General features: G+C 32.2%; 1 protein-coding gene across 6 annotated transcripts in view; it reads left to right on the plus strand.

The window, feature by feature from the left end:
• The window catches only part of Adck5 (aarF domain containing kinase 5), a 102,449-nt gene that overhangs the window by 18,395 nt on the left and 58,662 nt on the right, over positions 1–25,392 (plus strand). For all 6 annotated transcript variants that reach the window (XM_085814878.1, XM_085814883.1, XM_085814877.1 and 3 more), the window contains one exon: positions 24,949–25,089. In XM_085814878.1, the coding sequence (XP_085671004.1) occupies positions 24,949–25,089 (141 nt within the window). The remainder of the gene's footprint in view (positions 1–24,948; positions 25,090–25,392) is intronic.

Raw genomic sequence — 25,392 nt, forward strand, 5'->3', positions numbered from 1 at the left:
ATTACACTGTCATTGTAACTCCTGTAAGTAATTATAATAATGTAATTAGGATAGCAATTGTTTCTGATAAAAGCAGTTACGTAGCCCAGCAAAATCATGATCTTAATTGCAAATGTAATTGCAGAATGCAATTGAAAACACATAGTAATTGGAATAATATTATGCAATTATCTTGTAATCACAATGTAACAATTTTTAATTACATATACAATTTACTCAAATGCATTTTAATTATAATTGCATTTTAATTGTGAAATCTAATTGAATAAACAGTATAACTGTAATTATATAATCTAATAAAAATTACAATGCAATTGTAATGACCTCTTAATTAAAATTGCGCAGCAGATGATTGTAACTATTTAATCAGAAAAACAAGTGCCCCTTATAATTTCAGTGACATAGGCTAAGGAAATCGTGATAATATTTGAAAATTACCAGTCAATAATATTATATTTGAAATGTTTCTGCATTTTGGATAATGAGTTTTTAAATAATACAACGGGATAATCACCTATAAGAAAAATATTAATATTTTCTGTCATGTCTTCTGAATCATCTTACATATATTGTAGTTTGTGGTACCAGCATAAATAGGAGCTTATTTAAAGGAAATATTTTATATAGACCGAAATGCACATAACGTTAGTAAGCAATTATGTATGTTTATGATCTTCGATATACATGTGAACTTAAATTACAAGATTAAGGGAAAGCAAGCAAAGAGTTTATGCCAGTGCAAAGGGATGTTTTCGCAAAGGATTTGTTACGGGAGGCTTGTCTTGTTTACATTACACAAGAAATAAATCATAAAAATTACATTTATCCTTTTCTTTTCAGAAAGGAGATCATCAAGGACTAAACTAAGTCTCATAATTTTATCCAACCTATTGCTTTAGCTGGTAAAAAGGATTCTGATCAGCAATCAGTATGCTTAATTGCTGTGTGTATTAGACATTTTATTAAATCCATTTATTATGAATTACCACCCAGACAGTAAAGCGGTTCGTGACTCTGGTTGCCGTACCGAAGAGCCTGGGTTCGAATCCCGGATAGGGCATGAATGTAATTTGTTCGTCCTCTTCATAGGTGGCAACGGTGGCCCACGTATTAATTCACTCCTTAATAACATGACCGGCCTTAGTAGTGATCAATGTCTATAAACGGCTACTACCCGCCATTGGAAAAAAAAAAAAATTACGAATTGGTCTTTTATTCAACATAACACACATTTTCCATAAATAGTTAAAATGCATTATTCAGTTACAAGTGAAAGTACTTGCATGAACTATTTTCATCATTGTTTCACGTAAGAACAAATAAAAGTACAATTTTCTTATGCACCTGAGATTGTCATATTATTTGGATTACGGCAAAGACTGCAAAGATGCTTCTGTGGAGGACTTTCTAAGGGAAACTGGCTCATGTTCACATCACCCGTTAATAAAAGCAGGAAAAGATCTTTATTTAATTGAATGCAACGAAACGTTTAAGAAGAATGATGTACTCATAGAGAACTTTCTAAAATAAAATGATTTGTATTCATGTTACACATAAGGAAATCCACAGAGCTATCTAAACATTTAGATTGTTTGCCAAAATTGGCATCCGATTTGAACTAGTAGTATTCAAAAGACGACTTATTACTCTGCTGAGTGAAAAATCTAATTGCTTTTGAAGTTTTATATTGTAATTCAAACAATCATTGTATTAAAATTATTTATTATTTTTTTTAATTTTTTCCCCAATGGCAGATTGGGAACAGTTACAGTGCAACACAGTTCATTAGTCTATACAAGCCCAGAAGTTGCAGTCACTTTATTATGGAGGCATCTAATATGTGGGCCACTATCGCCTCCTATGAAAGGACGAACAGTTAAAGCCATGCCTTCTCCGGGATTCAAACCCAGGCACTTCGATATCGCAGTCAGGCTTCCCTAAACACTATACCATCTGGGCGGCACAATTACAATTATAACTGCATTAGTTGTAGTTTTAACTACAAAGTAACTACAATGAATTACCAGCTTTTCTCAGTCAATAACAGATAGCTTAAACTTTAAAGATAAATGAAAGGTCTTATAATTTGTCGAATGGCAATATTCTAAGGAAGTGTAGTCTCCAGGATGGTCGAAGTTTAATTACAGTCTTACATTTCGCATACTCGCAGCACTTACCCAAAGGCTGTTCCAAGATTATTTCTGTTCACCTCATCCATTAATTTTGGAGACAGAATCATGTCTAGAGACATTTTTTTTTTTAGGACAGTATTTTATATAATAGAAAAAAAAAATAATGCGTCTCCTTCAAGGTGCAGAAAACAACGAGTACTGATAAATTTAATTGAAATTACAATTATAATTCTAGTTAATACAAATACAATGTTACTTTAACGGTTAGAATTACATTATAGTTCTAATGGCAAAAATATCAAATGAGTGTTATAGATTAGTATACTTTTACTTATCACAATACTAAACTTTTAATACCGTTTTATTTTATTTAGCTTATCACAATATTGAGCTTTTTAATAACATCAGTACTGAAAAAATGTTTTACTACTGTCATGAAATGTATATTCGATAATAGTTTCTCATTGATGTTTTTCTTATATATTTTTCTGCATAATTCATAAATGTTTGCAATGGAAATAATTCTGAGGCTTTTATAATACTTCTAAATTTTCATGAAATAAAGTTCCATTAAGGTTTACTTGAAGGAGACTCTCAGTGCAAGCACTCGAAAAGAAGTTATGCTACATTTACATATTATGAAATGGTTGAATGTACAGTATTTACGTGTAACAGCGGTGCTCAATATATCACATTTTCTGAAAGAATGCATATGTTGCCTAAAATCGAATTTAAATCACTATATCAGAATAATTAGCTAAAGCATTAAATTGTAATTTTTACAGCATCAATCGAATTAGTGGATTTTATTGAAGATAAAAATGTGTTGATATTGACAAGCTATATTAGTTTTTGTACTATAATGAATGCTAGCTAGTAGCTATATGAATATAATGAATGTACTATAATAAATGCTACCTAGTAGCTACTCTAGCTAATAGCTAGAGCAAAACTCAGGATATGGTAACATTAAATAAATAAATAAATAAAATTAAAAAAAAAAAAAAAAAGAAGAAGCAGAAAACGAAAGCGAAAAGGAACTGAATACATTCGGAAAGAGAAGGCTTATTATGGTGAAACATTAGAAACGTGTAGACAAAGTGTTAATACTATATGTGAGAAAATACTAAGGACAAATTGAAATACGTCATAGCTATGTTTGGTGCTTTCTATATTATTTGTATCAATATTAACATAAGTATTGAAAAATACTTAAAAAATAGGTATTTTCGAAAATTTAAAGGAACAAAATTGCAGTCTGAAAATTTATAACAGCGGAACTTTTGAAGTAATTTGATGCCTTCTGAAGGTCGCCATGAACATAACAATTTATAACTGTCAGCTTTTACAACTAGGAATCAGATAAACTCTATTGTTTGGTAAACCGGACTGTCTAGTAATGTTTTCGGTACTGTCTAGTTTCCGGGAATGATGTATGCAAGCTTTTTCCTCTTTCTGCCCTAAGAATAAACAGCTCATAGGGAAATTCTGAAAAATATATAACCCTTTCATATATGTACTCATATCCTGATATTCACAATAGCGTTTCTTTATTTAGATAGCTTTGAGCATGCAAATTCAGTAAAAATCAGAAAACAAGTAACATACTTATCTCAGTAATTTAGGTTCAGTAAGCAGGTTATCTCAGTAAATGAAGGGAATTAAGTACCGGTGATAGCAAGATTTTCCCATGGTTTGAAGACTAAGTAATTTATTCCTTTCAGAAAATTTTCTCGGAAAGCAAATCATCGCTTACGGATAGAAGAATGTTCTAAGAACTATGGGATAAATTTATAATGGGAATAAAAGAATGATAGAAATCGGAAACTCTTTTCTAGTAATCATTTTACTCCTTGAAAGTTGGTTTCAATATCACCTTTTTAAGGAAATGACACATGAAATGGATTTCAGAAACTGAATCTCGAAATCATCAATAACTATCCAATATTCTGCATTTGTAAATATTTATTTAATTTGCATTTCAACCAAATGTTGAAAACAAAGCGGAAAAAAAATCTCCTTACTAAAGGAAAAAAAAAAAGAAAAAAAGATTACCATTCTTTTACAGTGATATTCCATTAAATTATATCAGAAAATTATATCACTGTTGGATGCAATAAATACTAATTTCAGACATGTTGCCTGTTTATGTTGTTAACTCTCTTTTGCAACTGAACACTGGTACTTTTGCCTAAGTTTGAATTCCGGCGAATGCGTTTGTTGCTTGGTATTTTGGTGAATTTTAGGTTGAATACACCAAACCAGTTTCCCTGAAAAAGTCATCTACAAACGCATCCTTTTCCTCAAGCAGGTGCCCATCGTATGCTGCCTGACGAATGTGCAAGAATTTTTCTTCTTTTACACAGCTTTCATAATCACATATTACCCACCAGTGGCCGAGCGGTAAAGACGCTGAACACTGGTAGTTTGGTCCGAGGTTCGAATCCTGCAAACAGGCTGGCTGCGTGATCGTTTTCATGGTTTTTTCCCATGTGTAACGTGTATACGAGCCAGTTTCCCTTAGAAAGTCCTCCACGAAGGCATCCCTTCATTTAGGCCGATAACTCTCGTGTGCTTTGCCTTGAATAGTACCATACCAATAATACCATAATCACATATTATATTATTGAACATTTTTAATTTGCAAAACTATAAGTTATGGAAAACTCAATGACATATTTATTTAGATTAATAAAAAGATAAAAATTAAATGCATCATCGGCATCATTTTGTTAGTAATATCATTATATAATCTATTGTTCTTTTTTTTTTTTTTTTTTTAGTGTACTGAGGAATTAAAGAAAATTTCTCAAAAGTATCATCATGTTTTCGTAAACTGATATATACTGTTAAATTATTATATTAAATTTCAGTTTATTAAAGCAGAAATCGTAAATAGCTGCATTATGTATAGCTCTTGCTTCACTGAGCTTTTGGAAGTTAATCTGCGTCCATCCGCATAATCGAGAAGCAGGTCGATTTGTTTCTCAGTGCAATCGCTGTGGGATCTTAATTCTACTGACCAATGTTCTATAAATTTAAAATATTTTGCCCTGCCTAAATTCTGTAGCTCTCTATATTCTAAAACTTTTGCCATTGTCAAGTGCCAAATTCTTAGAATTTCGCCATCCCTAAATTTTCTTGTTCGATGCCTCTTTAAATTCTAAGAATTTTTCAGCCATTAATCTGCCTCCTGGCCAGACGTGTTTTTCGATGCCACATATGTCACTGAAAAAGGTTGAAAAATCGGAATTTTAAAAGCAAACTTCCTACTTTTCATCAAATAAATTTTATCGATTAGCAGTGCTATGGAAGCATTAAAACATTTATGTAATAAATACACAAATACTTCAGAAACATTTTTTTCTCTCTACTGAAGAAAGGTCTGTCTCTGACTACCTGCGAATTTGATTAAGTTTTATCCAAAATCTACGTCAAAGCGTTTCTTTTTGGCCTAATATTAAATTTTACATTGGCATGTTCCTGTCCCTGCTTGATGTTGACAAGATTTATTCGAAACTTACTGTTCTTATTTTTTATTTTAAAACAAACGATTTAAATGGAAATCCTCAGCTTGCTTTTATTTATTTAAATAATAACATTTCATAATGTGAATTGAGATCTCTAAGTAATTTGCGTATTGAACCCAAAAAAATTTTAAACACCAATTTTGAAGCTTTTGTTTTGGTTTGCTTTATTTTTCCTTCAAAGCACGTGAGAGCTATCTGCCTAAAGGTAGGAATGCCTCTGTGAAGGACATTCTAAGAAAAACTTACTCGTGCCCACATTATGCACAGAGAAAACCACAAAAATTCCATTTTGAAAGGTAAAAGTGTCTAATTTTTTAGAGCGAGCTCTTCGTAACAATGAATTTTAGCAATTTAATACAAATGCTATATTTAGTTAAGAATTAAAACAATGTTCTTTTGTGATTTACGTAAGGTAACTCTTTCTGTCAAATGAATATGAAAATGCACCGAATTTCAGTACCATGTAATTTAGTTCGGAAACTGAGAGGTATCTGTGACATCTTGTCTATATGTAGAAAAATTTTAATAAGGTTATTATGACTGAAATTTGTTTCAAAATATTCAATATTTCATAACTTCTATCAACCAATAAATGCGATAAAGGTAAACTCCCCTTTTATAAATATGAAACAAGATAAACGAAATAAATTTGTGGTAAAATGAATTACAAACATTATGTCGAAATGACTGACATTGAGCATGTGTTTGTTATTTTAATAGTAATTTTATTATCAATTACATGTAGCTTTCAATAGGAATTAGGTATTTTAAGCCTCTTATAAATTTTTTCTTAGCATTAAAGCTCGATAACGAATCAAAAGCAGAAAATTAGTTAAACTACACTGTCTCACTAGTCATAAGATGATATTACTGAAACATGCATATAAAAACAAATTAACATTCTATAAACGTACATTAAAATACCAAAACGCAATAAAAATCAATAACATTTATACTTAAAAAGCAACAAAGCCGGGCTCATGTGAATCACTAGAAGAGGCGCCAAATTGGCTATACAAATTCGAAAATTACTTTAATTATTAGGGGAAATAGGCTTCGTCAAACTTAAATCAATAAAACAAACCAAAAAAATTGCAAGAAAACCTGGAAATTAATGCAATATGCATTTCAGTGTTATTTTTATTTATCAAAAACAAATTTTTTAACGTTTTCATTTGAAAATTATAAATAATTGGCTACATTATTTCTCTGAATTTATAAAACTACGATTAAAAAATACTTTAAGAATTATGGTATGATTATGCTATAAGAGTTATGACATTTTGATTTAATACAATTACTTTTGTTTGATACAAGTGTAGCTATTTTTATATTTATATGGAAGCGCATTGACCTTTCTGCCTCAGGTGAAAAAATATCTTGGCACAGCTCTGATAAGCAATTAAGATTAGAAATATGCACAAAATTAGTAACAAGGCAATACAAAACCTCCTTTTCTGTTTCGGATTTCCAGAAAAAAATATCTTTTTTCGTCTAACCAAAGCATGGACACAAAACGTGTTCCTTCCTCCATAAGGGTAAAAGCAGCCCATCTGCTTAATCGCCTCTAGGCGGTAATCAAAGGACAGTAGGAAACCATCACTTAAGTGAAATGACTTGTTGATCGCCCTACAAGGAGGGGGGAAGAAAATCTAACAAAGGCCGTTTTCAATTTTGGTTCACTCTAAATGAAAAAAAATTGTAAACATGGTTAATTTTTACTGCAGTTTTCGAGACGTAAATAGATTTGAATGCGAGCCACCCGGTGGGTTAAGGTGCTACTTTGGTAGACGGTTGCAGGGATTTTGGCAAATTTTTTTTTTTTTTTTTTTATTTATTTATTTTTTTTTTTTTTTTTTGCGAGCGATATGATTTACGGTAAACCCATTACTAGACAAGTTATTTATGGTAACCGATACATTGTTGTCATTTTATTTAAAAAATAATAATGCATTTTATTATGCACAAATTCCATGTTTTAAGTATTATTTATGGCTTCTAAATATTAAAAATCAATTTAATTTTGCATTTTTATTTGCAATAAAAATTTTATTGTTTATGATATTTTGTGGAATTTTATGTTGTGGATGATGTAATGAATTATGTCAAATAACTTTAAAGGTAATTGGGTTTAATATTTATAAATTTAATCTAATGCTTTAAACATTATTTATGGCTGTTAAATATTAAAATACAGTTTAATTTTGCACTTTAAAAAAATATTATATTATGTATGATTATTTAAATAATTTTAATTCTATTTGTGATGTCATCAGCTCCCTGATTGGTTACAGAATATTTGTGCATTAATGAGCTGTAATCAGCTCCCTGATTGGTTACTGAATATTTGTGCATTACCGCATCATTTTAAAATTTTATTATTCATTCTTTCGAATTCCTTAGATTACATATTTCAAATTGTTTTACATTTTTTTCAAATATTTTTCCTTAGAATACATTTTTCAAATTTTTTTCATTGATATCTAAATCATGATTCCGATTTTTTTTGTGTAACTTATCAATATATGACAGGTTAAATATGCAAAAAAATTTGGTGAATCTTCGGATGATGGTAACTTGGCGATTTTGTGGCGAAACGTTGGTGACCAACCCTGCTACAGCAACCTGCCAGTTTTTTTTTTTTTTTTTTTTACGCCATTTTGTTTTCACGAAGTAGACTCTTTTTTTTTTTTTTTTTTTTCTCAACATTTTTTCCAACAATCTGCTAGCTGAATTACACTTATGCTAGAACTTTTATGGAACAAAAGTGCTTAATCATGACGAAGATTAGGTGCGAAATTGGGAGAAAGTATAGAATTGCCCACTGCTTGCCGCGTTTTTAAGAATTGCATGTACACGGTATCTATGTACACGTCGACCTATTTTCACTTAAAAAAACATCCCAGAATAGTACAAAAATGGCATTGTGCACACTCTTGACTTTATCCACCTATTTTCACTTAAAAAGTCAAAGAAAATTGACAAAAATCCAATTCTTCTTATTCTTGTAAAAAGCGCGAAACAAATAAGTGGGTGATTCTGCACTTTAGCAGTGAAAATGTTTCTAAGTGCTTATTAGTTAAAATCCCGATTGGAATTTTCCGGAAAATGTCACATTACATGTCTCATGATCTCTCATTTCTCTGAGACAAAATAATCTGTGATTCGAACTGTGTACTTCTCAGATTATTGATAAAGTCCTTTATCGCCTTACCAAAATGTCGCCAAACTACCTGTTACCATATTCCAAAGATTAGCCAAAAATTTAACTACATATTTTTCTTTTACTTTATAATTGTATACTTCAATTTTTATTAAAAAAATTAATATACTGTTTTCAAAAATTGCTCAAATATTTATTGCCGTATATATTTTAATGCTAAATAATTATATCCTATAAAACTTATTTTAAAGGATTTGAATTTAAGTAATATTTTAATACTTTTAAACGTTGGTATGATGTTTTTAACTCAATATTCAATTTAAGTAATATTTTAATTCTTTTAAAAGTTGTATGATGTTTTTAATTCAATATTCAAGTAATATTTTAATCCAGTTAAACGTTTGCGCAGTGTTTTTATAGCGGTCTTTTTATTCTATTTCTTTGCTATATGAAAGTAATAATTTAACCTTACTTTAGTATTTTATACTTATAGTAAATGTATTTATTTACATTTGCCTGCCATCTTAAAAAATGACATTTTCAACAAAAAATTAAAACATTATTTTTAATGATACTTATTTTTTTAAAGTTTCGAATACTTTACTATGCGTAAAATACGTAAAAACAGCGCTTTTCAAGATGGCTGACGATTGTAAAAATTTCATTGAGGATTGTATGCAGTTGTGCGACTTGTTGCTATACCAAGTGAAGTTAAGAATGATTTTAATTCACAAGACATAAATGAAGATCATTTATCAGTATGTATGTAGGCTGGTATCCCCACAATTGAGAAAATATTTTGCAGATGAGCAATAGCAGTAGCAGTTGACATATCAGGGCAAGGTATTGCAAAAGGGAATACTTGAAAATGTGTCCACAATAGTATAGTAAGAAGGAACCAGTTTCTGGAAGCTGTAGGCGAAGGACTTCTGAAATCTAGATTTAGTCATTCAGAAAGTGCAGCTGCTGTAATTTAGTGTTCCTCAGATATCTATAGAAGTGAGGTTTTACTTATGAGTGTACACATGAGTTATCTTCAAATTTCTTCTAGTGAAGAAGGCAGATGTTTAGATCTTATCCAGTGATACATTTGAGTTATTCTGGGATGACAAAGTTCATCATGTAGTGCCTTTAGATCTATTTTGGGTTTTATACCTGCATTATTCTTGATAAAATGTCTGCTGCTTCATTTTTATTTCGAGGGTGATATATAATATCAAATTTAAAGCAAGCAAGTTTTGTCTTTGTGTAGCGATGATTTTTGGCATAAAAATCACTGCTACATAAGCCATAATAACAAGTCTAAGAGCTGCACAAACTTGGTATCCATGTGCTGCCAAAAAACTCCAATTTTCGCCAAGGGGTACCTGTAAATATATTTTTACTATCATTTTATTTAAAAAGCTGAAATAAAGTTTTAATCAACTAAAACTGCACATAAAACAGAACATCAAATGCTACATTGTGAGCACAACATTTAAACAAAGTTGCCATTCCATGTAATATAAATTTAGTGCTGCCAATAATAATAAATAGTAATAATACCATAATGTCCAAACCACAGCCAGCAACATTTGTGACAGAATAACAGATTTATTTAGTGATAATGTTAGGTGCTTATTTTAAAACTAAAAGAAAAGGGAGAAGATAACCAATTAAAACACCATATGGAAACATGGACCTCTCCAAAAGCCAAAGACAGATGTGCGAGGACATCAAAGAAAGCAGTCTTCCATATCTAATAAAAAGTTGGGTTTATAACATTTTTTTAATTGTTCTGGAAAAATGTCAGACTGCATACATATATGGAGCATCTAAATATTTTTAGAACTAATAAATAATTTGCTAGCATTTACAATGTTAGTGGAATAATTTTCAAAAAATTTTAAAGGTGTGAAGTGCATTGCAGAAAATCTTAAGTATTATTAATACACTATAAAGAACGAACTTCTTTAAACAATTTTGTTAGCAAGAAAACATTCTGTTTTCAAAAGATCACTTGATATTTGTTCTAAACTGAAACAAATATCAAGTGACCTTTTGAAAACAAAATTCCAATGAATGAATGTTCAAATGACTTTGGAACAGTCTTTTTGTGTTGCTATTTTACAAAAAATTAAAACGTACAGAAATTAAAGATAAGATTGACCGCTGGTGAAATGTTCCCCGAGGTTCGCACTGTGTGTGCGGATCTGGATAACCTATGTGCCTGTGGGTTTCAAGAGGCTGCTCATCATTGTCTTTTGTACTAAAACACGGTTTCAGTTTATCAATTGAAATTCTTTTGACAGTTCCATTAATTTCAATGCCAAAATATTTTGGTGCTCAATGTTTGACAACATATGGCCCAAGATAAACTAGTTGCAAAGATGCAGTGGCCGCGTTATTGTAGACAAAAACATGCAAGCAGTTCAAAAGGTCTCTGACAACGAATACTGTTGTACTGCCTTGGGTAGTCATTGCAGAAGGTTTCATGTTACGGATAATACTTTGTAGCCTTCACATGAACTCCGAGTGTGTGACATTAGGGATCGCAATGATGAATTCCCCGGGTAAACAGAGGGGACTTCCGTAAAGAAGCTCAGCTGAGGACTGTACTATATCTTCTTTCAGTGCAGAGTATAATCCAAGAAGAACCAAAGGCAAAGTTGCTACCCAAGATTTGCTTTGTTGTAAATTACATTTCAAGTTTGTCTTTATAATCCTGTTCTGTCATCCAATCAGTCTGTTTGATTGTGAATGGTATGCTACTGTTCTGGATTTTGGGAAATTTTTTATTTGCTCAGGGATGAGAATAATTGACTTTCAAACTGACATCCTTGATCAGATGCTGTGGTATTCCAAAATGAGAAATCCAGGTTGAGATCATCCCCTTTGCAATTGTTTCTGCTGATTGATCTGCCATAGGAAGAGCTTCAACCCATCTTGAAAAACGATCAATCATCGTTAGTAAGTATCTGAAACCTTGACATAAAAGCAAGGGTCCAACAATATCAATGCGAACGTGTTGGAAATATTCAGATGGAACCTTGAAATCCATAAGAGCTGACTTATATGTCTTTGAACCTTAGATTGTTGGCATTCCAGGCACCATAACTGACAATATTTATTGATATTTGGCCATATGAATCTTTTTGTGGTTAATTTTCTTGTGCTTCTAATCCGTGACTGGGATAGGGTATAAATAGGAGAAAATATCTGTCGGTGAAAGTTTGAGGATATATTATGGACGGTTAACTGTTGGTGGAGACATCACAATAAATCTATATGTCAGTGCCTGGAATGGAAATCTGAATCATTCTCAGCCTTGGGTTGCTTTTCGAAACTGTTAACTCTTCATCATCTTGAAATTCTGCAATAGTTGCATAATTGATTGGAGATGGTGTTGAGAAGGTATTAATTCTGGAAAGAGCATCTGCAACGTTTTCTTTTCCCTTGATGAAGCGAATATTCGTTGGAAACTGAGTAACATAACTCAATTGTCTTGCTTGTCTGGGAGAGGCTTTGTCTAAATTTTGTTTAGAAGCGAAGGTGAGAAGTTTTTGGTCCGTATAAATGTTGAAAGACCTTTCCTCTAATATGTACCTAAAATGCTTTATTGCAGTGTAGATGGACAAGAGCCAGGATCATATGCACTGTACTTTCTCAGTGTGTCAGTTAAGGAGCATGAGAAGAAACTTAATAGACACATCTCTCCCTGGTCAATTTTATGAATGATGGCCCCGATAGCTGTATCTGAAGCATCTCATGTGAGAGATGTAGTAGCGTCAGTTGAGGAATGAACTAGCATAGTAGCATGATAAAGTGCATTTTTGAGGTTTTTGAATGCATTGTGAGATTTTTCGGTCCATGTTAGCGATATTTTACTATTTTTACATCTTCCACTGAGTAATGAGGTTAGAGGTTGTTGAAGCTTGGCACACTTTGGATAAAGTATTGGTAAAAATTTATCATCCCTAAGAACCTGCGCAAGCTGGTAGCTGATGTGGGTTCAGGTTTGTTTTGTAAAGCCTGAACTTTTGTCGGAAGAGGCCTTATTCCTTCAAGTGTGATTTCATACCCAAATAGTTAAGTGTAGAAGTGTTGAAAATACATTTTGCAACATTAACCCTTTTGCAACAAGTTATTTTTTTTTTTTTTTTTAAACAACAGAACAATTTTGATAACATAAACTATGAGTAGGGCACACTAGAATGCTAAAAACTAAGATTTTATATTTTAAGAAAAAATTTGAACACTGAATTAGGACCGGGACATATATGTCTCAGCAGTCCTGACCGTTGGGACATATGTGTCCCATTAGTCTTCAATGAGTAATTTTGTAAAGAAAACCAATGATTTGCTAGTCATAAAAATTTAATTACGAATGGTATGGTTTGAAACAATCAATGCACAGTGCAACATTACACATCGTGCACATTATTTTAGTGCGCGATTCCTTCTTTTGTTGTGCACATTTACTGCACCGCTGTCATGTTTTTGTTGTTACTGGCAGATGGTCACCAACATTGAGTAAGCTTCATGATGTTTTGGATGGGCATCCAGTTTCTCTATGGCGTTGATACTGTGCATTGAGCTTTCCGGACGCCATCGAGGCTTCTGCAAGAGGTACAATGAAATCAAGAAGTGGGGTTTTTTTATGTTTGAGTTCGCAGTACACAATCCATGAGTTGATCACTGCTTTCATCAATAGGCTAAAAAATACTTTTTTCCACCACTGCAAGATTTTGGATCTAATTCATAGACATTTGCCATTTGATCTGTAAGGTCTACACCTCCCATGATTTTGTTATAGAATTCGATTGCCACAGGGCACTCAAATTCTTCTTTGCTTTCATCTTTCATGGTGCGATTTACTTTTGTGTATTTAGTTTCGTGGCAATTAGCAATTACTTAGCATCGTCACTTCCTTTGAATCAAGCCACCTCGCACACAATGTTTCATTTTTAGTTATGAGAAACTCAGCCTCACCCCTTTTGCTTAGTTTTGTTCCAAAATTAGGCACATTTTTGCGTGTCTTTATGCACGTACCAACAGCAGGAAATTTCAAGGTTTCCATCAGGTGCACGCTTGTAAAAAATCGGTCAAACGCAAGCATCATGTCTTTACCTCGGATTATCTCCATTAGCTTTGATACTACCCATTCCCCGAGTGTGCCTTGAACTTCACCCGTTTCTTTTCCGGAATAATTGTTCATGTCATATACATATCCTGTTTTTGAATCACATCACTGCCAAATTTTTATCCCTCTTTTCACAGGTTTCATTGGCATATATTGTTTGAGGGTTGAACGTCCCTTGAATTTCGCCATTGATTCATCAATAGCTTGATATGAGCTTTAGCTTCGGCACTGCTGTTTGAAGGTTTGTTTAGGCGCAAAACAACCTCGTCAATATAATATGTTTTACTTGCATTTTCTGGCTTCTCTGGCGTAGCAAAATGTAGTTTCGACAGCAACATTTTACATCTATCTCTTGAAATAGCATTTTTTATTGCTATGTTTCCCAAAGAAGGATTAGATGACCAATAATGAGAGAATTTCAGCACCCTATTATAAGACATGACAAGCATGCATCCAAGGACAAGCATAATTTCAGAGGGGTCTGTAGAGAGAATTGTTTATCCTAACTTTTCGAGCCATTGGTTTGTGCATTGAGATATCAAAATCATAAGACTTTTTGGAAATATCTTAAGAAACATGACCAATTCGGTAGCTGAACATTTTAAGTTGAATAACAAACTAGGTGATGACTCTGCTGGAATTGTCATTTGAGGTTCTAAAGTTGAATCTGCATGAAACCATAAGATTGGTTTGCAGCCTGAAGCATTAGCTGATGGTATCTCATCAACTGATGAAAGTGATGTCGTATCAGGATCACTCAAAGCATCGCTGTTCTTTGTATTTTGGGGAATGGTATCATGATCGATATCCATTTCACATTCGTCTGAATCGGATGAGTACTGCAAATTGTGTGTTGGATCTTGAAAATCGGGATTGTCTATTTCATCATCCAAATCAATATCTTCATCATCTGACTCTTCCAAAATTTTTTTGATTTCTTCATTAGTAATTCCCCGGCATCTAGTCATTTTAGATTGAATTAATATGTGCCTAAATTAAAAGTAATAAGCAACTATTTCAAAAGTAACCGAAAAATATAATATCTAGAGAAATGATCACGTAGGACTGTTGGGACAATGTGTTCCTACTATCCAAGACGAGAGGGACACATATGTCCCGATAATAAAAACAGAAGTAAAACTTTGCCACTTACTAGTTTATTAGAGATAATCCGCTTCGTGAGTAACTTATCTGCCCTTAGATTTATGTATAAATCAAAATTTAATCGAAAATAGGTGGTATTTTCCAAAACTAAACTATTTACGTTCATAGAGTGTGGAATGAGCTGCTACAACACTGGCAGGACTGGTGGGAAAGTCTCCCACTAGACAGAGAAGCGTTTCTATCCCAAAAGCATTTTTTGAAATTTGCTTGGGACGTATGTGTCCCATTAGGCGCGAAAGTCTTAATGCATTAACCATACTCCTTTAACCTTTGAAAAACTGTGTGTAAGTGCTTACAGTGTGACTCTTTGTCTGGAGAAGTGATTATTATGTCATCTAAATAGCAGAGTGTAAAGTCTAATCCTTATAGTACCATATTCATGAATCGCTGAAATATCTGTGCTGAGTTGCGTAAACTAAATGTCTTGAATGGGAATTGAAACAACCCAAAAAGAGTTATAATGGCCGTTTTTGGGATGTTGCTTTCGTGCACTGGAACTTGTTGATAAGCTCTAATTAAGTCAATGGATGGAAAAAATCTTTTTTCCGTGTAGAATATAGCCACAGTCGGTAAGGAATGGTAGAGGATATTGATCAGGAGTGGTGATATTATTAAGAGCCCTGTAATCTCTACATGGCCTCCAGTCACCTGATTTCTTTAGGGTGAGATGTAGAGGACTAGCCCAACAAGTTTTTGAAGGCCTGCAAAGACCTCGTTGCAACATAAACTCAAATTCGGCTTTTGCTGCTTTTAATTTTTTGGCTGAGAGTCTTCTGATCCTAGTAACAGGAGCCCCTTAGTTTCAATGAAATGTTCAATGTTGTGACTTTTGATTTTATTATTGACAAGAAGTTGGCTGCAAAAGATATGGAAATTGTATGAGGATTACTTCATACTGATTCTGTTTGGCTCTCTTCCCAAATAACACACACTATAATAAATTCGCTAGTTCGGTTCTTTATTAATTCTCGTAATTAATTACAATCACTCATTATTAACTCATAGCTGTGACCAGCCCTCTTACACCATCGATGGCGATTCTCAAACTCCTCTGATCATAACATTACAGATGTGCATGCGCGGATTACATTGCAGGTGCGCAGGCGCGAACATGTCGCCCCGCATTGCAATGCATAGCATTCAACTATTGTAATTAAGATATAGTATAAAGAAATTTAAACAACTATATCAAAAACAATTTTGAATAAATATTATTACATAAAATCATTATTATAATTAGACATTTGCCATATACAGTCAAAAGTCGTTAATTCGGACACCCATAATCCGGAATGATCTATAATCCGGACCTCAAAGCTAAAAACTTTCTGCGCATGTGCCGCGTTAGGCAGTTTAGGCATGCGCGTAAGAACTTGACTACTGCTCATATGCGTGTGAGCAAGCGCAGAATACGTTTTTGCCTGCGCGTTTAATGTATAACGGACGGTGTAAGCTAAAATTATCTAATTATCTATTTCAGTTAATGTTAATGATTGTGTTTTTCCTTAATCTTTGAATAGGATCCCGCTTATTAATTTTTGCAGACTGTAAGAGCAATTTTATAAAAGTAAACTTGAACTTTCAATTATGTCAAATAGAATTTCCGATGCTGAAACTTCCAAAGGATCTACAAAACGAAAGTATGTTTCAATGTCCAACAAACAAAAAGTTAAATTGCTGCAAAAAATGGATAAAGACATGAAGAATGTGACAGAGAGGTTAGTGAAAACGAAAACATTTCGATTGACAAGTTAGTCGGTATTCTCGGCACAGCAATTAACGGGACTTGAACAGCGGAACTTTTTAACTGAACAAGAAATTATGTCTGTTTATAGAATTAAAGAGAAAGTATTATCACATAAAACGAAGCAACTTAAACAACTTACATTGAAAGAAATGTTTAATAAAGTAAACAAATAAATATTAAGCTTTTTTTTTTTTTTTTTTTGTAAATTTTGATACCCTTTAGATCATAATTGTTCTTTATTTCAAAAATTACGGTTTCATATTTTTAATTTTAGAATTTCTGCATGCCATCTTACGAGATTTAAACTGATGATCTATAATCCGGAAAAATTGATAATCCGGAATCGCGGAAGTCCCGACGAGTCCGGATTAACGACTTTTGACTGTACATCAGCATATAACTCAAAACAATGCAATATAGCATTTCAGTTACATAATGACATTTTATGTGAAGCACATTCAATACTATACAATAACTATAAAGACAATACTCATTTTTGTATTGGTAAGACACATAATTTGGTAATTGGTCGTTTGAAAGTTTCTGTTTGAGTTTCTACATTGCACACGCGGACCTTTCCATCTTTACTATAAAATACTTCTATTATACGATCAACCGCCCAATTACAACAAGGCAAATTATCTTTAATTACGACCATGTCTCCAACTTGTATATTGTTTTTAGAGCTTTGTCATTTAGATCGATTTTGTAAATGATTTAAATAATTGGAGTTCCATTTTTTCCAGATAATTTGTACTAATCTTATGATCTGTTGCCACAGTTTTAACCTGTTAATGTTAATTTCCGTGATATTTGGCTCAGGAATCGAATTGCTCTACCAATTAAAAAATTCCCAGGTGTTCGAACCTCTAAATCATCAATGTCCGAAGACAAGGGTGTTAATGGTCGGGAATTTAAAATTCCTTCAATCTGAATCATAACTGTTAAAAATTGTTTAAATGTCAATTTTGCATTACCTATGACACGTTTGAAGTGGCTCTTAAAAGATTTAACACCAGCCTCCCAGAGGCCTCCAAAAGTGGGTGCTCTGGGAGAGAGAAATTTCCATTCGATATTCTCAGAGCTCAAATAACCAGCTAAAAGGTCATCTTGTTCATTCACTAGTTTATTTAACCTCTTTAATTTTACCTACAAAATTAGTAGTGTTATAACTAAATAGTATTAAACTTTTACCTCCTCATGCAAAGAAACGTTTCAAGGTAGCTATTAATGCTTCAGATGCAAAATCTGTTATCAGTTCTAAATGGATGCCCTTAGTAACCATACAAATGAATATACACACATAAACTTTCTGATATATACCTTTTCTCTGGTTTTTGTACTTAATTAAGAATGTGCCACAGAGGTCAACTCCAGTACAATTAAATGTAAGATTAGCTGTAATTCTTTCCTTGGGTAAATCACCCATGATTTGCTGAGCTACAATAGGATTAGCTTTAAAACAAGTTATACAGTTTTTTAAATTTTTCTGCAAACATTTCTACCACTTACAATCCAAAATTGTTGTCTTATATGATATAACAAAGATTGAGGACCCACATGCAAATATTATAAATGATAGTTATTAACTATTAACTCTGTTAATTTATGTTTAGAAGGCAGAATAATAGGAAATTTTTTCTCATAAGTTAAATTGCTATTTCTTAATCTACCTCCAACTCTCAACAGTCCATTACTGTCAATGAAAGGATTAAGGCTTTTAATAAAACTATCTTTTGGAACAATACCTGATTTTTTAAGACCATTTATCTCATTTATAAAATACTCACCCTGTACTAATTTTAATAAAGCTTCTTCAGCTGCTCTCAATTCTCCCACTTGTAAATTACCTACCTTCTTTTGTTCTTGCTTACAATTCTTATAAAACCTAAAACAAAAACTTATAATACGAATTAATTTTAAATACTTATTACTGCATTTCGATAAATCATTAATAAATTTATTCACATTTAGATTTAAACATGTTGATAGTTCAGAATCGACAAAGTTTTTATGTTCATTACTGTCCTTTTCAGTAATTGCTTCTGGTATAACTCTTATAGGGTACTCATCCTTCATTAAAAAGTCAGGCCCGTTCCACCACAGTTGACTTAGTTGCAGTCTTTTGGCAGCCATACCTCTAGATATGAGATCTGATGGGTTTTCTTCAGAAGCGATATGATGCCACTGTGCTATTTTAGTCAGATCTTGTATCTTTGAAATCTGGTTTGCAACAAATGTCTTGAGCAGATGTGGCTCTTTCTTGATCCATGACACTGTATCCAAGAAGAAAAAAAAAGGAAAACAATTGTCACAATAGATGAAGCATGGGTGTATTTAAATTATTGTAACAAAAAAAAGGTCCATTTATTATCATAAAAGGGGAGAAAAGAATTTAAGTACATGGTTCAAAGAATCGAAAGAAAGTTTTTCTAGGAGATTCATGATTGTTGCTGGTTTTTCTTATAATGGCAAGTTAAAAATAAAGAGAGTGAAAAAAAATGTCAAGATTAACTCCATATACTATCAGGAACATATTTTATTGCCAATTTTTCTGAATGAAATACCATCGCTTTACTCACAGTGCCATCAATCTGTGAGACTCCATCAGGACAAAGCTAGCAGAAATCCACTGTAAATTTCCACACATCAAAATCCACTGTAAATTTCCTAATTGAAATGGAACAAAAAGCTGGTATCAAGGCCATACCCTTCACTGATATCCTTACTAATTCTCCTGATGTGTCACCTATGGATTTTTGTGCTTTCGGACTTTTAAAAACTGCATTATCCAAACGTTGTCCCAAAACCCTAACAGGACTCTGGAAAGCTGTTCAGGAGGAATGGGATAGAATACCTCTTCTGCCTCTTCAAAAGTCATTATTATCCTGGAAATTGCGGTGTCAAAAGATAGTTCAGAATAAGGGATGTCAAATAGAACATTTAAAACACAAGAATTTTATGTAATTTGGTTTTGTGAATACAATATACATCGTCTAAAAAATGTGTGAACAGCCTTTGTAATGCAGAACTTAGCGACTCAGCTCCAGATAGAATATCGTCCATGTACATGTCTTCTCTCAGTACAGGTGCTGCTAGAGGAAATTTATCTTCTTTGTCCTTTGACAGCTGTACAAGTGTTCTCATTGCTAAAATTGGTGCACTCACAGTTCCATAGGTAACTGTGGTTAGCTCAAAATTTTTAACTGGCTTATCAATGCCTTCTTGGCATAAAATCCTTTGCAACTTCCACTGATTTGGATGGATAGAAATAGCTCGATACATCTTTTGTATATCTGCAGTGAAAGCAAAAATATATTTCCTGAATCTCAGCATAATTGAGAATAAATCGTCTTGTATTACGCCTCCATTATACTTCTACTCCATTATATGATTTAATTTCCCACAAATTTATCTGCCATTGTCACCAATTTGGCTAAATATCTCTGCTGATGGATAAAATGCTCGAGAATTGTCGTTAATCTTTGAAGCCAGAGAGTTTTAAGGAAAGCTTTACCTACCTTATCTGTAGCTAAATTCTTTACTTCCCATAACAACTGTGAAGGTTTTTTGGTACTTGCGTACTATGACGACTACTTAGATATCTTGCCAAAACTGGCGACCCTTGTAGGCTATACAGGTTAACCCTAACATAGGTTATAGAGGGCATTAAAATAAGATTATTATCTCACACTTGCTATTGCCACCACCTTTTTTTGCTATATTTACGTGGATTATTACGTTTAGGTTAAACACGTGAAACTTTTTGTGATTATTTTTTTCCCTATGGATATCAACATTTTCCAACTTCCTTTAAATGAAGAAGTGATAGAATTTTTCAGAGAAGCTGAAATTTTACCCAAAGAACACGTTTGTAAAAACGGCCATGATATGAAGTTATCAGCAAATGTTGCCAAGGTAGTCATCATAGTACATAAGTACCAGGTTTTCTATCATCAAAGTCCAACTCTGTTAATAATTTTTAGGTCTTTTGCATTTTGGTTTTGGCAAAGATGGAAATTCGTATGTCTTTAAAAGCCGTGTACTTGTCGTCCCTTGAGAGTTAATCAGAGTGTCCGAATAGAGTATAATATTTCAGCATCAATGAAACTCATCACATACAGTCAAAAGTCTTTAATCTGGACTCGTCGGGACTTCGGCAGTTCCGGATTATAGGTCATCAGTTTAAATCTGGTAAGATGGCTTGCAGAAATTATAAAATTAAAAATATGAAGCCATAATTTATGAGCAATTATGATCTAAAGGATAAAAATAAAGAGCAATTATGATGTAAAGGGTATCAAAATTTGCAAAAAAAAAAGCTTAATATTTATTTGTTTACTTTATTAAACATTTTTTCAACGCGCATGCGTAAAGCATACATTACGCATAGTTGAAATTAGAAAATTGCAACCAGAAAACTAGTTGATGTGTATTCGTGATATTTATAATGACGAGGAATTTGATTTAAATCATATGAAAGATGGAGTACATCGAGATGAAATACTACATTTAGTAAGGAATTATAAGCCGAATAAAATAAAAACATCTGCCCTGAAGATAAGGGTAGTGCTGACAGATCAACTTCCAGTTCATTGCGCGCCGCGACGTCCCCCCACCCCCGCAGAGCAGCGTGAAATTGATAAACAGATTTCGAAATGGTTAGAGAAATAAAAGATATGCCTTTATCCATTTTTTGCAGCAATTCCACTTTTTGTTTTGCCCACCAGTGGCCGAGCGGTAAAGTCGCTGAATACTGGTAGTTCAGTCCGAGGTTCAAATCTCGCGAACGGGCTGGCTGCATGAGTGTTTTCATGGTTTCCCCATATGTAACGTGTATACGAGCCAGTTTCCCTTAGAAAGTCCTCCACGAAGGCATTCCTTCTCTTAGGCAGATAGCCCTAGTGTGCTTTGCCATAATTAAATACACTAACACACCAACACCATCCACTTTTTGTTTGATGGACATCGGAACATGCTTTCGCTTTGTAGATCCTTTGGCAGCTCCAGAATCGGAAATTCTTTTTGATATAATCGAAAGTTCAAGCTTACTTTTATAAAATTGCTCTAATAATCTGCAAAAAATAATAAGCCGGTTCCAATTAGAAGATTAAGGAACAGCGTAATCTGCAACATTAACTGAAATAGATAATTAGATAATTTTAGCTTAGCTTATACCGTCCGTTATACATTAAATGCGCATGCATAAACGTATTCTGCCCATGCGTAAATGCTATGCATGGTCAGAAAGTTTGTAGCTTTGTGGTCCGGATTATAGATCATTCCGGATTATGGACGTCCGGATTAAAGACTTTTGGCTGTATTCATATTTCCATAATCGTTTTATCTGTCATAACTGCAACGTTTCAAAATTGAGCTTCCAATTGGAGGAACCATATCTTTGGGTTCGTTTTTCAAAACACTCTAACTCTAGCAATCAATGTTGAAGTGTCATTTTCGTTTCCGTCTTTGTTTGCCATTTTTTTCTTTTTAATTAAGAAAGCCACATTCGGAGAGTATTTTTACTTTATAACACAAGCAAAGCAGCTATAACACATCATATCTCGTTCCCTTTTTTTTTTAAGGACCTTTTTTTTTTTTTAAACAAACTTATAAAAATTGCAGGAAATTAATCAGAATAAAAAGATTAACGCACAGTCATTAGATGTGATTTGAAATGTGTCACACATATTAGGAACATCTGTCTGTGATTAAAATTGTCTGATATAGTGAGTTAAATATCGTTTTTTAAGCAACATCAGAAGAAGTTTTATCATCTAACTTTGAAATACTAGTATAACTTTGAAAATTTTCACATATTTTACTTAATTTTCCATATCTTCATTTCATTATATCAAAATATTTAACACTTCTTTAATTTACTTAACTCTTGCTTTCGTTTTTCATTTTCAATTCTTGAGTAATGTGTCCGGTAGTCATCAGTGAAATTTGTTGCATAAAATCTAGAGTATTATTAATGCACTATAAAGAATGAACTTCTTTAAACAATTTTACTAAAGAGAAAACAGGATTGGAAGGAATATCAAGTGACCTGTTATCTTTCAAATAATCCTTTTGTGATGCCATTTTATGAAAATTAAAATGTACAGAAATTAAAGATAAGATGAAGATCAGATACTTAGTGATACTAATTAAAGATACTTATCAGGTACAAATTGGTAGTTTTTGTGAATTTGATTTAAAAGATTTCCAAACTATTGATATTTATCATAAGTTAACAAACATTATCAAATGTGAACGTATTTTAGCAATTTAAAATGCAAATTTTAAGTTGGAAGGCAAAAGTTGCAATTTTTAGTTGTAAGCGAAAAATTTTATCAATTGTTAAATAAGGATTATATGATATATTAAAAAAATAAAACATTTACATTCATCTCCAAATTTTTCTATAAATTTTTTGCACTGTTCTTTTCCCCAAGCACATGGCAATCTGTTTTTGCTTAAAAAAAAATCGGAGAATTGCAGAGTCATTATCCTGCGAACTTTAGCAACACCGCCTACCTACCCAAATGTATCTGCTCATTTTTCCCTTTAGAGATTTTTAAGTAAAATTTTGTATTCCTGAAGATATCTTACTGCAGTTTGTTTCATTCTGAAAATTTGGTGACTTCTTCGAAGGTGGTTGTGATAACTCGTAAATGCAGGACAGTATTCTACATAATTATTCACATAAGAAATATTATTATGGAATGAATTCCATTGTTACATGAGGTACTATTGTTTTCAATCATTTATTTTAGTATTTCTTTTAAATGTAGTAATATCTTTATACATCAGCTTGCTGCTAGTTTCATCTAGTATCCTATTTTGTTTTATTAAGACAGCAATTTGAGTTGTTTAGGTATTTCCTACCTTTGTACCACAAATACGCAATCTCTTTGAAGGATTCTTGTTGAATATATATCTAGGTTCCTTTAACTACTTGCTTTTTGGCTCCAGGCTGTTATGTAAATTGTATGTAATTAAGTGTTGCTCTGGTCATTAGTATAGTAAGCATTAATGAAAGTTTAAAAAAATCCTGTGTAAATGTTGTGGGGTAAAGAATTGTTGGCTTGAAGTCGAATAAGAATTCTCTAAATATTTTTAGTAAATTTTTATAAAATTTCATTGACATCAGAAAGGAAAAGTTATTAACTGTATTTTTCTTTTTTAACTTTTAACATTTCATTAACTTATTAAATTTTCATTATGTATTCAGATGTATAAAATGTTATGTATGTATGTATAATTAGTGCAGTTCTTACATCATTAGTCTGTCGAATCATTTTTTTTAACAAAAAATATATTCAAAGGTTTGAAGAACAAGACTTTGGTTTTGAGAAAACTCAGTTATAACTGCTGTATATTAATTCCTCTGTGTGTATCTAAAAAAATAGCTATTTCTCTTTTTAATTCTGTATGAAGCAGGGTTTCTGAAAATGTTGGTCCTTAGACAAGTTGCTAGAAACTTTGAACCTTTTTTAAATATAGTTAGGTAATTTTTATAATTGTTTATTAACTTTTAGCAATTACAGGCCTTTTTGTTAGTATTGCATTCATAATATTTCTTCCAGGACTTCCTCGTGCATTATCTTTAAAAGTCCCTGCATAGCTATATGTTCTGATGTTAAACAGTTAGGGAAACATTTGTGTAAAACATTGACAAACAGAAATACAATGTACTAGAAAATATATGTAATTGAAAATAGAAAAACTTGTATTATGGTATTTGCAATGGCTATTGGTAATTGCTGAAATATTAAAAAATGCGAACCATGTTGAATTCTGGACAAGAAGCAAGAACAGTGTTTATAAACTCATACTTGTTTTTCAAATAAAGATTTTCTTATGTTAAATTTTATAAGGGTGTCACAGTTGGTAATTATTAGATGACAATATTTGAAAAAGGAAAAGAAGAGAAGAGTTCATGAATGGACATATTTTTGAATTCATTTTTGTTCTAAGCAATCCTTTTATTTAGTTTTTTTTTTTTTTTTTTCTGTATATATATATATATTAAATACATCATTTCAGAGTCTAGAATCAAAGACATTTTTTTCCTGCCATATATATTTTTAATTTCTGCACAGCTAGAAACTCTGTTTTTGGAAGATTTTGGTAAGCTACCAGAAGAAATGTTTACTAAATTTGAAAGGAAACCCATAGCAGCTGCAAGTTTAGCTCAGGTATATAAAGCAACTACTGAAAAAGGTGAAAAAGTTGCTGTGAAGGTATGTTACATAAAATATATTATGTTATTATTTTTTTATATGTATATAACATATATTTGTTATATATATGTGTGTGTTACTTTTGTATTGTATATATAATGTATTTGTATATTTTTGTCATATATATATACATTTTGTGAACATCGGTACGTATGGACAGAATAAAGGACTCTTTTCATTTTCTTGTATGAAGATATTTACTGATAAAATGTTTTTGGATAATGGGAAAAATCTGCATAAAAGAAGATTAAAATAAGTATTTACTGATAAAATGTTTTTGGATAATGGGAAAAATCTGCATAA

The sequence above is a fragment of the Stegodyphus dumicola genome, chromosome 4 (genome assembly GCF_044657685.1).
Source record: "Stegodyphus dumicola isolate Sdum_Otavi_A_Nest chromosome 4, ASM4465768v1".
Classification (NCBI taxonomy): Eukaryota; Metazoa; Arthropoda; class Arachnida; order Araneae; family Eresidae; genus Stegodyphus; species Stegodyphus dumicola.